This window comes from Haliotis rubra, unplaced genomic scaffold (genome assembly GCF_003918875.1).
Source record: "Haliotis rubra isolate DU_JTF1 unplaced genomic scaffold, ASM391887v1 Scf220, whole genome shotgun sequence".
In the NCBI taxonomy this organism is placed as follows: Eukaryota; Metazoa; Mollusca; class Gastropoda; order Lepetellida; family Haliotidae; genus Haliotis; species Haliotis rubra.
In genome coordinates this window covers 1094792-1108091 of record NW_025766226.1, presented here as the reverse complement: position 1 = coordinate 1108091, position 13300 = coordinate 1094792, and the positions used below count along the sequence as shown (strand labels likewise).

General features: G+C 37.8%; 1 protein-coding gene across 2 annotated transcripts; it reads left to right on the top strand.

Moving 5' to 3' along the window:
* Positions 1 to 2239: 2239 nt before the first annotated feature.
* On the top strand, positions 2240 to 12244 carry LOC124277359 (ribosome production factor 1-like). 2 transcript variants are annotated; one of them, XM_046713023.1, is made up of 10 exons: positions 2240 to 2451; positions 3015 to 3217; positions 4033 to 4089; positions 4395 to 4475; positions 4837 to 4932; positions 5164 to 5317; positions 5815 to 5897; positions 6370 to 6548; positions 11670 to 11796; positions 12037 to 12244. In XM_046713023.1, exons 1-10 carry the CDS (start codon positions 2436 to 2438, stop codon positions 12076 to 12078), a joined length of 1038 nt encoding a protein of 345 aa, XP_046568979.1. In that variant the 5' UTR covers positions 2240 to 2435; the 3' UTR covers positions 12079 to 12244. The 2 variants fall into 2 exon arrangements, with proteins under 2 accessions (XP_046568979.1, XP_046568980.1); XM_046713024.1 differs by having other exon boundaries at positions 2246 to 2451; positions 3065 to 3217.
* The last annotated feature ends 1056 nt before the right edge of the window (positions 12245 to 13300 follow it).

The following is a 13300-nucleotide window of genomic DNA, read 5'->3' as shown; positions in this document are numbered from 1 at the left end:
TCAGGGCCAGTGGGGTAGCCTAGTGGTTAAAGCGTTTCCTCATCACGCCAAAGGCCCGGGTTTGATTCCCCACATGGACACAGTGGCCCATTTCTGGTGTCTCCTGTCGTAATATTGCTGGAATATTGCTAAAAGCGGCGTAAAACTACTAAACTCAATCATTCACTCTGTTGGGTCCAGGACCGCCTCCGTGGTGTAGAGGTTAGATCGTCCTCCCGGAGAGCGGAAGGTCGCGGGTTCGATCCCCGACCGCGTCATACCAAAAAGACGTTAAAATATATGGTACTTGTTGGTCCCTGCCTGGCGCTCGGCATTAATGGGTACAACAAGGACTGGTCGGCTCGGAGTCAATATAATGTGTCTGAGTGGGGTATTCATGCTTCACAGCGGCATGGTATCTTAGTGAGCTAGCACTATAAAACCAGCTTAAGTCTGGGCTAGTAGAAGCAGCCGCACATACATACACATGCATGCACGTCGTTATATGAGCGAAATATTCTCAAGCACGACGTAAAACCCAATTTCACCTCACCTCACCTGTTGGGTTGTAAAAATAATACCAATATCCACACACGCGCCGACATTAAACTGACGACGTTTTAAACATTTGTAGCATTACGGACATTTCTTTTAAAATGTCACGGACATATATTTCGTGAATTTGGTCCGTGTTGCATGTTTGTAAAGTGAAGCGCTGACGGGAAGTGTTTGCAAATTCAACAATGTTAAACATTAGACGAACTTCCTTCATATTTCAAGTGAAATAATTCTTTCAATTTGTATTGTGTTTTATATTTGGAGAACAGGGTTTTTGCGATGGCCATCGGTTAATCGACGTCGTAGTACAAATACTGTGTTTGCAGCTGACGCGACCCGGGCATTCATACAATACCTTAGACGACTGGGACAAAGCAAAACATTCCATAAGCCTTCCAACGATAAGGCGTGTCACGGAACATAATTCCTCTTCCGTTATATTTTAGAAATACCGTCCTGACTTTCGGCTCAACCCTCGATACTCCGAGCAAATGTGCGTGTTGGGGGCTTTGAATTGGGGGCATGTTCTCAGCTTCGAACCCTCCCCAATTTGAAAATAAAATATGGCCCCAAATTACGAGAACAGAATTATTATTATTATTCGTATCCAACACAAGAAAATGTAAGGAGGTAATGGTAACCAAAAATAGCCTATTTTCTTTTCGGGGTTGGAGTTTTTGTCAATAGGATATTTGAAAGAAGATAATAAATACATTGAACATTACTAACATTCAAATTATACATATTAATCAGATTCTTTATACACATAGTGCTCAGGACAAATATTCCTGCAAACAGTATATTCTCTACCTGAAGATAACGTTGAAAAGCATAGGAGGGAAATTAGTTCGTGTTGTGTCATTATTTGGTGAATTACTTTGCATATGTACCACTGTCCACTGCTCTGAACTTCATACCTTTCTTCACACACACACACACACACGCACGCACGCACGCACGCACACACGTATTATCAGGAACACGCAAGATATTACACCACTTGTATTGGTTCTAAACAACATTATCACACTCTTTCTCGATATACTTGCATGGGTCCCCAGCTCGTTTAAAGCGAGAAAAAATGTGTTCATAGTTGCCTCCCATGGATGTGCCAGAAGCCAATGATCGTGAGTTCGAAATCCAGATTTACCCCGATTACGTTTTACGTGTCTGAGACTGACAGCAGCATGTATACGCGTTCTCGTTGGCTTCGCCGAAGTGGAAAACGTCCAAACCTTGCATCACTTCGGGCTTTCCTCCCACATCAAGCAGACACCCGTGATATAACTGGAATATTGTTCTGCAATGCTATGTGTTCCCATACTTCTTTCCATCAGTATATATACGTCCTTGAGAAAATGTGACAAAGCAACTCATCGAAGTGTTTACAGTTATATACGTTATGACCTGGATAGCAATATTCTCACAGCAGACGACAAATGCAGAAATTATGTGTCAAATGCTTTGATCATTACTGAAAACATTAAGCTTTGAAACCATATTTGAAAGACTATCAGGGCTTAGAGTCGCTGAAGCGAGCGTTCGTTTCGGTGTTAGAGTTTATATAGGTGTATTTTTATCAATATAAGAGCATGTTTGTCAGAATGTGTATTACAACGATGGATGCATGCACTAGCATTGTGTACGAACGTCCCATTATCTGAAGACGTCTATCATTAACCCATTGTTAAAGTGTTGTTTATGAACATCATGAGAATGACTATCGGGAACATTCTCACGGAAAAGAATACAGACTTGGAGGAAATCACATGTATTATATCTGTCTTCTACGGAATGTTTACCGCTTTGCAAATGAATAAGCATGTATTTCATTTTCAGAAAATTTCATAACATTAACGATTGACCTCGAAGGTGTTAATTATAATCGTGTTTCAACCATGTTGTCGCAGTGGAGTGAGTATGATATTACGCCGCTTTTAGCAACATTCCAGCGATTTCACGGTGGGGCACACCATAAATGGGCTTCACACGGTGTGCCCATGTGGGGAATCGAACCTGGACCTTCGACGTGACGAGCGAACGCTTTAACCACTAGGCTACCCCGTCGTCGGAGTGGATAATGCTTTGTGTAATACGACATATACATCAACCTCATGTCGGCGAGTTTACAGTTTCTCGCGTTTTATCCAGATTTGGGGGATTTTTTTAAGAAAGGATGTGAGACTTGCACATCGATTCATTATTCTCGATTATCATTGTAATACAGAAACCTGCCGGGCCACTGGTGGTGAAAAGTTATATTTTACGGGTGTTTCAAACTGTTTTAGTCAACACTCGCCCAGTTCCGCTCGATTTGCCCCGAAATGACACGAATGGATGACGAATGGCCTTGTTGTCAAACTATGGATATGTTGAGTTTGTTTTTTGTGGTGTTTTTAATATGCGTAAATTAAATTTCGAGGATAATATGGTTAGTCTAACTTTCATCACACATCGTAACTCGTTTTTCGTTTAAGGAACACCGGAAACCATCCTAGTCCACACTTTATATGTTTGGTTTTCAAAGATGGCGTCGAGAAGGAAAAACGTGACTCGAGCTGAAGAAAGTAAAGATGAAAAACAAGAAATACAGACGATTCCTCGACCCAACATCTCACGTGTTAAGAACAAACAGATACGATCTGAGTTATATCGTAAAATGAAAGCTGAGAAACGTAAAGTATGTAGTAAGAATTTTCGTTTCATTTGCATAAAACGATAGATCTGGTATTTCAAGGGAAATCAATCCCATCTTGCATGAAAAAACTGAACCAGGCGGGAACAGTACTTTATGATATTGTCTCGATAGGTATGTGGTTCACTACGGCAAATAACGATGTTTCTGACGTTAAATCGGTTGTGCATTCTCCGTGTTGTTGAAGTGTTGAGTTGAACCACACAGTTTTATACAATATAAAAGCAGTCTCCAAAAGTAAAGCTGATTATCTGCGTGAAACAGACACTAACTTGAACGCCATTTTGTCACAGACTACAATGATCTTAGCTCTGATTCTAACTTACAATTATCTTAGCCTACAATTGCTTTGTGCAAGTGGATGGCGATTGTACCCGAAGCCTAAGATCGCGATCTTAAGGATTTACAATAATTGTAGCTCTAAGATCGTTCTGTGCAAGTGGGCCCTGGAGACTGGAATGGGTTTTTTTTCTCTCAAGAATTGATTGGCGTAACAGATCCCAACCCAAAAATCCATGTCATGCCGAGACATTGGTAAGATTTCAGATCGTGCCAGCCAATTAAATTAATGGAACCAAATTAATAAATGTATATTTTATTTTCAAATTATTAATAACATATGCCTAAAACGAGGCGTATGAACGTGAAGTAGCTATAGTTGAATCAGGTTTCGAGTTTAAAAAAAAGTAGCAGAATCGATGGGATTTTTTCCGAGACATTTAATCTCGATAAGGGGAATCGAATGAACTGTTAATAAATATACCACTCAAATTTGTAAATCAGCATTTCATGATTTCCAGGAAAAGCTGAAAGAGAAGAAGCGAGAGAAACAAGAGGCTGAAGCAATGGGTGAAGAGGTGAGTTTAACAATATGACAACATCAATTAACTATTTTATTGTGATTTATAACATAACAGGATCCAATTTCCAAATGAGACTGCAACCATTTTTTTTTTACATTTTACTTCTTTTTCTACACGGTGTCATTCCCATGCTTTGTTGTCATCCTCAAAAGGTGTTTAAATTTTATTGGAATAAGAGTTCCATATCATGTTTATTAACATTTTTCACAAATGTAGTCATAAAATTGCTAAATTCTCGTTTGAACCAGGTTAGATATTGTGGATGATGTATTCATTTAGTCTCCTTAATATTTGTCTAGGCTCCTCCCAAAAAGGTGCCAAAGACAATCGAGAGTATGCGTGTATTTGACGAGACAATGGTCAACACCCAGGATGAAGAGGTTGGTTTTTATATTCTCAATGCCAAGTTTCCAGTTAAACATCATTTTACCGTATCATGTTTAAGCCGTCAATTGCTTCAAATATTTATTAATATTATTAATTTTAATATGATCATGATCTGATTATTTCATTGTTAAGTATTTATAGTTAAACAATGTAATTGGTTATTTGTGTTTATGACTGTATGCAACACCATCCTTTGATCTTGTATTATATTACCAACCTTATAATTATTTAGTTTTGAAAGAATATGGTCTGGTATTTTGCTTTTGTACATGTACTTAACTATCAAGAGACAGCTGAGTTCTGAAAGGTCAAGAGAACATAAAAGATTCCTTGATCATTGTAATCCTGTTGTAGGTTATGAAAGATGAGTCTCAAGATGAGATGTCCTCATACTTCAATAGAAAGACAACACCCAAGATTCTCCTCACAACAACTGACAGACCCACCACTGTAAGTTAAGAAATATTTTCAATCACTGATTCAGAACATGCTGGTTGTAGAATTGTATGTGAAATTTCTCAAAGATGTCATCATATATTGCTTTCAACATGTTCATGGCCTGTGTCAGTTAACAAATGGTTAAAACCAGAAGGCCTAATTGCTTGTTTACACTGACACAGATCAAACTGAATATTGCATTTTTTGTGTTGTATTCTAAATATGTACAATATTTGTTTCCAGAGAACAAGAAAGCTGTGCAAAGAGTTGAAGAAAGTTATTCCGAACATTGAGATTTACAAACGACGGGCACTAGATCTGAAGAAAGTAATCCCTCAAGCACTTGCCAAAGATTTCACAGATATTCTGGTCATTAATGAAGACAGAAAGGAACCCAGTATCCTTGATCAGTGGACGTGTTGAAAAGAACTCTTTGTCAGGATAAATCATTATCATGATTATGAATGAGCTTTTCATTTTTAAGTGAAAATTGAACAATAGAATAATCAGTTATCTCTTTGGTGAGGAATGGAAGGCTTCGTTTCACAAATTGAAAATAGTGCTTGGATTGATGTCCATTATAGCAATGTCATATCTGTTAAAAATGTAACACTACAACTTCAGTGGAAACCAGTGCTCAAGGGTTACATCAGCAACAATATAAGGGTTATTTGTAATTTTTGCCTTGATGACCTATCTACCATTTGAAACAATTTGATCTGTTTGATCAATGGTAATGTCACAGAAAAATAGATATGTAACCGAGCATCGCATTTTCATACCTGCTTGGACAATAACTCCCCCACCATAATTCATGCTGAGAGTAACCTGGTGTTACAGTAATGTTATTGCGTGTTGATAGTGGTATTTGATATTTTACCTTGACTGTGTGGGATGGTTTAGTAATCTCTCATCTACCGGATGGACCCACAGCACATTTCAAGATGTCTAGTGTTAGACTGACAACAGATATCAAGGTCAGTCTTATTGAGGAGACATCAATGTTCCTGAAACCAACATGTTTAGCCATCAGAAGCCTTATGTTTTCACAAAAGGGTCTTCAGACCCATTTGTCCCAATTTTCAATTTCTTTGTCAAAGGAATCAGAAAACAAATTCAGAGATGTTAATACTTGTTTCCATGGCAACATGGTTTAAATATTAGCAAGTAAAGGTATCTACCCTGTTTCATGTCGTCAGTATTAGCATTCATTGAGATGATATTTACCAATATTTGTTAGACTTCTCCTGGTGTTGTTAATATGTCCAGAATAATGAGAAAGTTGTTCAGAGAAAACTTTCACTGGCTACTAGAACATAAGAATTTTGTGATCCACATGTGAATTATTGAATATTTTTTCAAAGAAATTTGTACAACTTTATGAACTTCGTTTTAAATTGCTTCATTTACACTTTATAGTCTACTGATTTTTACTGATGGTATTTGTAGAAATTAGGCCGTGTGACTGACCACCACCCAGAGGTGATGCTAAACAACTTCAACACACGACTAGGCCACACTGTGGGTCGTCTCCTGGCCTCCCTCTTCCCACATGACCCAGAGTTCCAAGGGCGGCGTGTGGCCACCTTCCACAACCAGAGAGACTTCATATTCTTCAGGCATCACAGGTGATGATATTCAAGATACTGCACGTTTTGCGATGACCTACATGCTTGTGCCTAGATGCTTATATTCCTGTAAAGTCATTTTACATACTGAATGTATGCTGTGGCTGAGTTCACCGAGAGTTGCAGGGTTGGTTGGAATAACATGGCTAAATGTACTGAAGCCCTAATGAAGCTTACATGCATGTATTTATTGCTTCCACTAACTTTATACAGTAAGCATATCGGATTGATAGACTCCTTAAAGAACAAATAAACTTTGGGTTTTTTTTTACTCTTTTAACTATTACATATGAAAGATTTGTGGTTAGACTTATGCGAACACCAAATTCATTCTTAAAAAACTTGTGGTTAATTAATACCGAGTGATTAAAAGTTGCCAAAAAGTCGCCTGCTTCACTCTCGCCGCCAACGAAACCACAGACAGGTTACGTAACTCTGTCGCCAGAGCACTGCAGTGACGTCATATGAGGAACGATTTTCAGTTAGTTGTATAGAAAGTGTGTAGCACGCTCATCATTTTGATGATTTCTCGACATCAATGACGACATGCCGAATCGTTGCTTTGTCGTCAATTGCTCCTAGGGGTCGGGCGATGGTGTCACCATGCACAGGTTTCCACAGGACCCCGCAGTTAGTTGCTAAATGGGTTATGTTTGTGAGTCTTGGCTTTAGTTGTGGAAGCCTGAAACGATATCTTACTTGTGTTCAGATCGCTTCACGGAAGTTAAAGAATCAAAACTACTTTACTAGTTGTAGTAAAATATGTATATGATTGATGACCATAAAGATTTTCCATGACACAACTTGTAACATAACGATTTCTTCCTCAGAAGTGAGGTTGTGGTCGAAGTAACAATAATATTGTAAGTAGTATTATATTGACACCCACCTCGCTGCCACGAGAGCAATTGTTATGTTATAAGCTATGTCATGCAAAATCCTATTGGCCATCAATCAAATACATATTTTACTACCAGTAGAAAGTAGTTTTGATTTTGTAACTCGTGTGAAAACAAACCTAAATAGCATTTATCCTCAGACTGGCGATGTTGGCGACAGTCTTGGCGCCATTTTTAAAAATCGTAAAAGTGACGGGCTAAAGTCTGTTAGAATTAATGAGATTATGGTTTGTTTTCATCAAGTTAGAAAATCAAAACTACTTTCTACTCAGTAGTTAAATATGTATTTGAATCATAACCAAAGGGATTTTGCATGACACAACTTATCACATAACGATTTCCTCCACGGAAGCGAGGTCCTGATCGATAAATTACTTGCTACATTCACGGTTAACATCCACTCACCAGTATGTAGATACTAGTCAATGCACGTCTTTATATTTGGTCTTATAATCCTAATTAGTTTAAACTTGTATGCATTTTGAAACTAAATAAAAAGCAGACGATCTGCTGATACTTATAGTGAATTCATAACAGAATTGTAATATCTAGACATTTTATAGTTTTATATGTGAATCATAATTCCCCGAGCCGTACACACACACACCCTAGTGTATGTTGTCTGTCTCATTACTCTTCACAGCCTTCATATCTGCGGTAAAACAATGATTCTGTTGAATGCTACGACAAATGAATAAAACAAACTGCAAATATTAAAATTAAAACAGATTAAAGTTATAGGAACAATGTCATGCTATTACCTTGTTCGAGGAATGTATCATCAATATCCACAAAAAACGAGTGATATGCCATTCATCTGCAGCTGTTCCAAGTGATGTGTCTAGGCATCTCATAGATTCTCACAGAAATCAACCATTCCGTATAAAATTGCAATATACAATCCCGGACGACGATACGATTATCTACATGCGTGACCATTACGCGCGACCTGCAGACATTTGTCTCCCAATATCGAAATTGAACAGCAGCCTTGTTACAGCGAGTAGCAACTCTTAATCGTCAAAGTTTCTGAGAAGAAATATGTACAACAAGCCCAACGTTAATTCTACAATTATGACGATATTCATGTATGCAGCTCTGTAGCTCACAACTTGCAAGTTGTTTATACCCTTATATATAAGGAAGTCGGAATTATCAAAACTGAAATTACTTTCTCACGACAAATCCAGGAAAATAACCTTACCCAGCATAAAAATTACAGAGCGAGATATTTCGCGCCCGGAGGCTTTCTGCGCGATTACCATTAACCTCGAAACACGTGGTCACTTTCGGATAACTCCCGGAAGCTATTGGTGAAAGAACCGACGTTTATGCTTGCCAATATCAACGACGACAAGAATTTATTCAAGGTGGGTTTTTCCATACACTGCGTAGCCATCACAGCAAGCGGGTATTATATGTGAATCAAAATGCCTTGTTCTGATTGGACTGTTATGGGACAACGACCTCACACAGAGGTCGATCTCAATTCACAGTTCAAGACTTTACGTCACAAAGTGACAACTATATATCAGTGAACGAGCAAGCCTCATTACAGTCCAGTTAAACCTGAACATTCATGATTAGACTGCCTTCTTCACAGTAACCTCCCCTGTCAAGTTAAGGACGAGGGATCGGCAGTCGTATGATTTTACATAAAAGTTCAACGAGGACAGACACACCTGGTTGTGAACACCTTACATCAAGTCAAGGACTTCTGCAGGTAGAATCACAATACTGATCGATAAATTACTTGCTACATTCACAATACATCCACTCACCAGTATGTAGATGTATCAATGTATCGTTTATATTTGGTCTTATAATCCTAATTAGTTAAACTTGTATGCATTTTGAAACTAAATAAAAAGCATTACTTATAGTGAATTCATAACAGAATTGTAATATCAGACATTTTATAGTTTTATTCATAATTCGCACACACACCCTGTGTATGTTGTCTGTCTCATTACTCTTCACAGCGAAAACAATGATTCTGTTGAATGCACAAATGAATAAAAACAAACTGCAAATATTAAAATTAAAACAGATTAAAGTTATAGGAACAATGTCATGCTATTACCTTGTTCGAGGAATGTATCCATCAATATCCACAAAAACGAGTGATATGCCATTCATCTGCAGCTGTTCCAAGTGATGTGTCTTTTAACAGTTTAATATACGAAAAAGTGATAAATCTTTTCAGGTATTTCACATTGGTGTATAGTCTCATTGGTCACCCAAGATAGCACACCTGGCAACTAATTGCATAATGTCCGCCTTTCTTTAAAAACAGTAATTTAGTTAGCTCAATGTATTGCCGGTTAATCCTTTGAAAGAAGGACGTTGTTTTTACGCAGACACCGACACGACAGAGTGTATTCAGTATAGATTAGTAAATCTACATACATAAACACTACCTTTTGACAAATCCGCTGTGTAAAATTAAAGTAATTAATCAATCAGCGTGTTATCGGTTAATCCTTTGATCGATGTTTATAATGTTGAATATTTACTCCAGACACAAGAAATGCCAAACGGGAACCTTTGTCGGGTAATCTAGGTGTGTTACCACTAATTATACCTGTTATAAATTCATTAATTGACCATCAAGTGAATGATAACAAATAACATGTGTAGGTTTATACCACCTAACACGGGTTACAACAAGGGAGTATTAATTGCTGTATTGCATGTGAAAACTTATGGGCCGACACTGTTTTGAGAATACAAACAGATTTTTACATGACATGATTAAATATCGAGGTAAAAACCCCACAGAAATGGAATCAATTTGGATCAGTCATTACCGGTATACAAATAAGGCGTAACGACACCAAGCGATTTTGACAGAATCGTCTATGAAAACAAGTTGTAACTCGGAAACTAGGCAAAGCAGGAGACAAAATTAAATGACAGTAGATTGTGAGAACATATAGCTTTCATTTTCCACAACAGTTGTCACGATTTCTGGTTTATACAAACCTGTAAACAAGATAATTTACCCCCTGAAATGTAGATGAATTCTGCATCGGCCCTCATATCTATTCCTCATATGACGTCACAGAGACGCCCCGCTCTGATTGGTTGAAATTTTGTTCGCGGGTGAAAATTGTGCACTGTTGTCAAAAAGGTCGATTTAAGTTAATTAAAGACCGAAGTGAGTAGTTTTAATGACTGGGTTTCATTTATAACGATGCCAGTTAGTGATTTATGTATTTGTATATGTGAGTATATAGAGTATATGTGATCTTTAAGTTAGTTTGAACTGGTAAGGTGGGATGAAATGGGCGTTAACAACCCTTTCAAGATTGTTGCCAATCTATAGATGTTAATGCGCATGCTTCTATGGCTGCTTACATCAGTCAGAGTTTATGCCAGTTTTATAGAGCCACCCACTAGGTTACAGTGCCACAGTTTTAACAAGGATACATGACTCATGCAAATTATACACACTGACTTTAAGCCAACCGGTCCTTGTTTTGTCCTCTAAATGCAAATGCAAGGCAGGGTAACAAGTACTCTCCTTAGGTATGATGTGGTCAGAGGATCGAACTACTGACAATTTGGCAGTCTTTCTTTGAATAGTGTTTCAGCTATATCACATTGGATGAGGGAGGAAGTCCTAGAGAGATGGAGAACTTTGATTGTTACCACTTTTTGTTCATGTGTTAGTCCACCATACCATATGTTTTTGTTCCCATCCCCACTATTACAAAGTATTATTCTTAGAATGAAATTGCATTTTGCTATTCATATCAGACTGTTCTTTCTTCATTGAACCTAAACCCCATGAAGATCCAGATTGAATTGGTCTTCGGCAACCCATGTTTGTCCCTAATAATGGGATTGAGTGGTCTTTTATGCATGTCACCATATCCCAGTTGGATAGATAGTTGGTCCTGATTATTTACAGACAGCTGAAATGTTGCTGTGCATGCTGAGTGTGGTGTTAACTACAAACAAATGTTGAACAGAAATGTAATCTTAAATCATTATGATTTATCATCAAAAAAAGCAAACAACTTTGACTTGTTTGATTTTGTTATAGGGCACTGACAGTGGTGTACAAGGTATGTGTTCACACAAATAGTCAGCAGTTTGTCTGGTCCAGTGTATTTACTTTTTAGGATGATCACCGTATCACAGTTTAAATATGTGTAGAAAAGTGGCTTTGAGACTTTTTTCCATGCATGCTATAATGATGTTCTTATACTTTCAGATATGAATTCAGAAATTCAAAGAAAGTTGGACTTCGTGAATTAGGTCCAAGATTCACTCTAAAGCTGAGATCACTTCAGAAAGGAACATTTGACTCCAAATATGGGGAATACGAATGGATACATAAGGTACTTGTTCTTTTGAATACAAAATATTAAGCTCTTTTTTGTTGACGACTAAGTTCACAGTAAAAATATTTAAACGAGCACAAAAATATGAACAGCTCTAAACATGGCAAGGTCAATTCAAATGTACTTTTAATATATATTACATTCTAAGGGCATGAATAATGTCTGTATTGTAACAGTTTAGATGGTGCATATCCCACAAAGTAATGTCTTGTACCTTTTATCACTTTATTTTTTCAGCGCCATGAAATGGACACGAGCAGGAGGAAGTTCTTCTTGTGAGGACACTATCATATGGTGCAGTTGATCACTCGTGACGTTTCCCAAACAAAAGACATTGTTGGACATTCACAAACCAACTGGTTGAATGAATGTCAGTGACTCATTACCACTTGGTGGGGATGGACTGATGTGTCCTTACATGTACAGACTGTAAATAAATGTCTTTAAAAATATCACCTCTGTTGCTGATGTTTATTGTTCTTTTGAAATGATATACAGTCGAGCACCGTTGTCTCGATATCCATGGGACCAAGAAAAAAATATCGAGTTATCCAAACTTTGAGACATCCGGCCAGGGCATATTATCACATACCACTATGAAAGAAAACAAAACGCTTCTCTGTATGTTTTGATTCGAAACTATAATCCGTTATCAGCAGTGTATAGTCGTAACAGTGAGTACTTCCTAATTAATTCCTTCATAATTAATCCTAATTAAATAACAAACAAGTGACACCTTCAACTCAATTAGCCCTAGTTAGTTTACACTCCCTTTGATTCATGCCGCATGGCGTGTAAACGTGTGGAAACAACCTAAGTTCAGAGGGATACTTGCCCATGAAAATCTGCCCATGACTATGTATTAAGTGGCGTCCGTACGTCCCGATTCTTGTTAACGTGATATCTCATGAACTGTTGTACCCAATGTCTTCAAATTTGCTGACAGCCTACATTGAGGGATTACCCAGACACCAGTCAATTTGGGTGACCTTGACATTATCTTCAAGGTCACAACGACACTTTGACCACTTTTCAAACTCTTGTTAAAGTGATATCTCATGAACTGTTGTACCCAATGTCTTCAAATTTGGTTACAGCCGACACTGGGGGATTACCCAGACACCAGGCGATTTGGGTGACCTTGACCTTGTCTTCAAGGTCACCACAACACCTTTCAAACTGTTGTTAATGTGATATCTCATGCACTGTTGTACCCAATGTCTTCAAATTTGTTGAGAGCCTACATCTGGGGATTACTCATGGGGATAAACCTTGACCTTATCTTCAAGGTCACCATGAAACTTGAACCACTTTTCAAACGTGATATCTCATACAAATATTGCACCCAATGTCTTCAGCCTACATTGGGTGATTATGCAGACACCAGTCATTTCAGGCATCTTGTATGTGACCAAAAATTAAAAAGTAGTAAATATGTTATAAATATTCCATTCTTTAGCGGTGGGGACATTGCCATATCAGTGGCAAACACTTGTTTTGC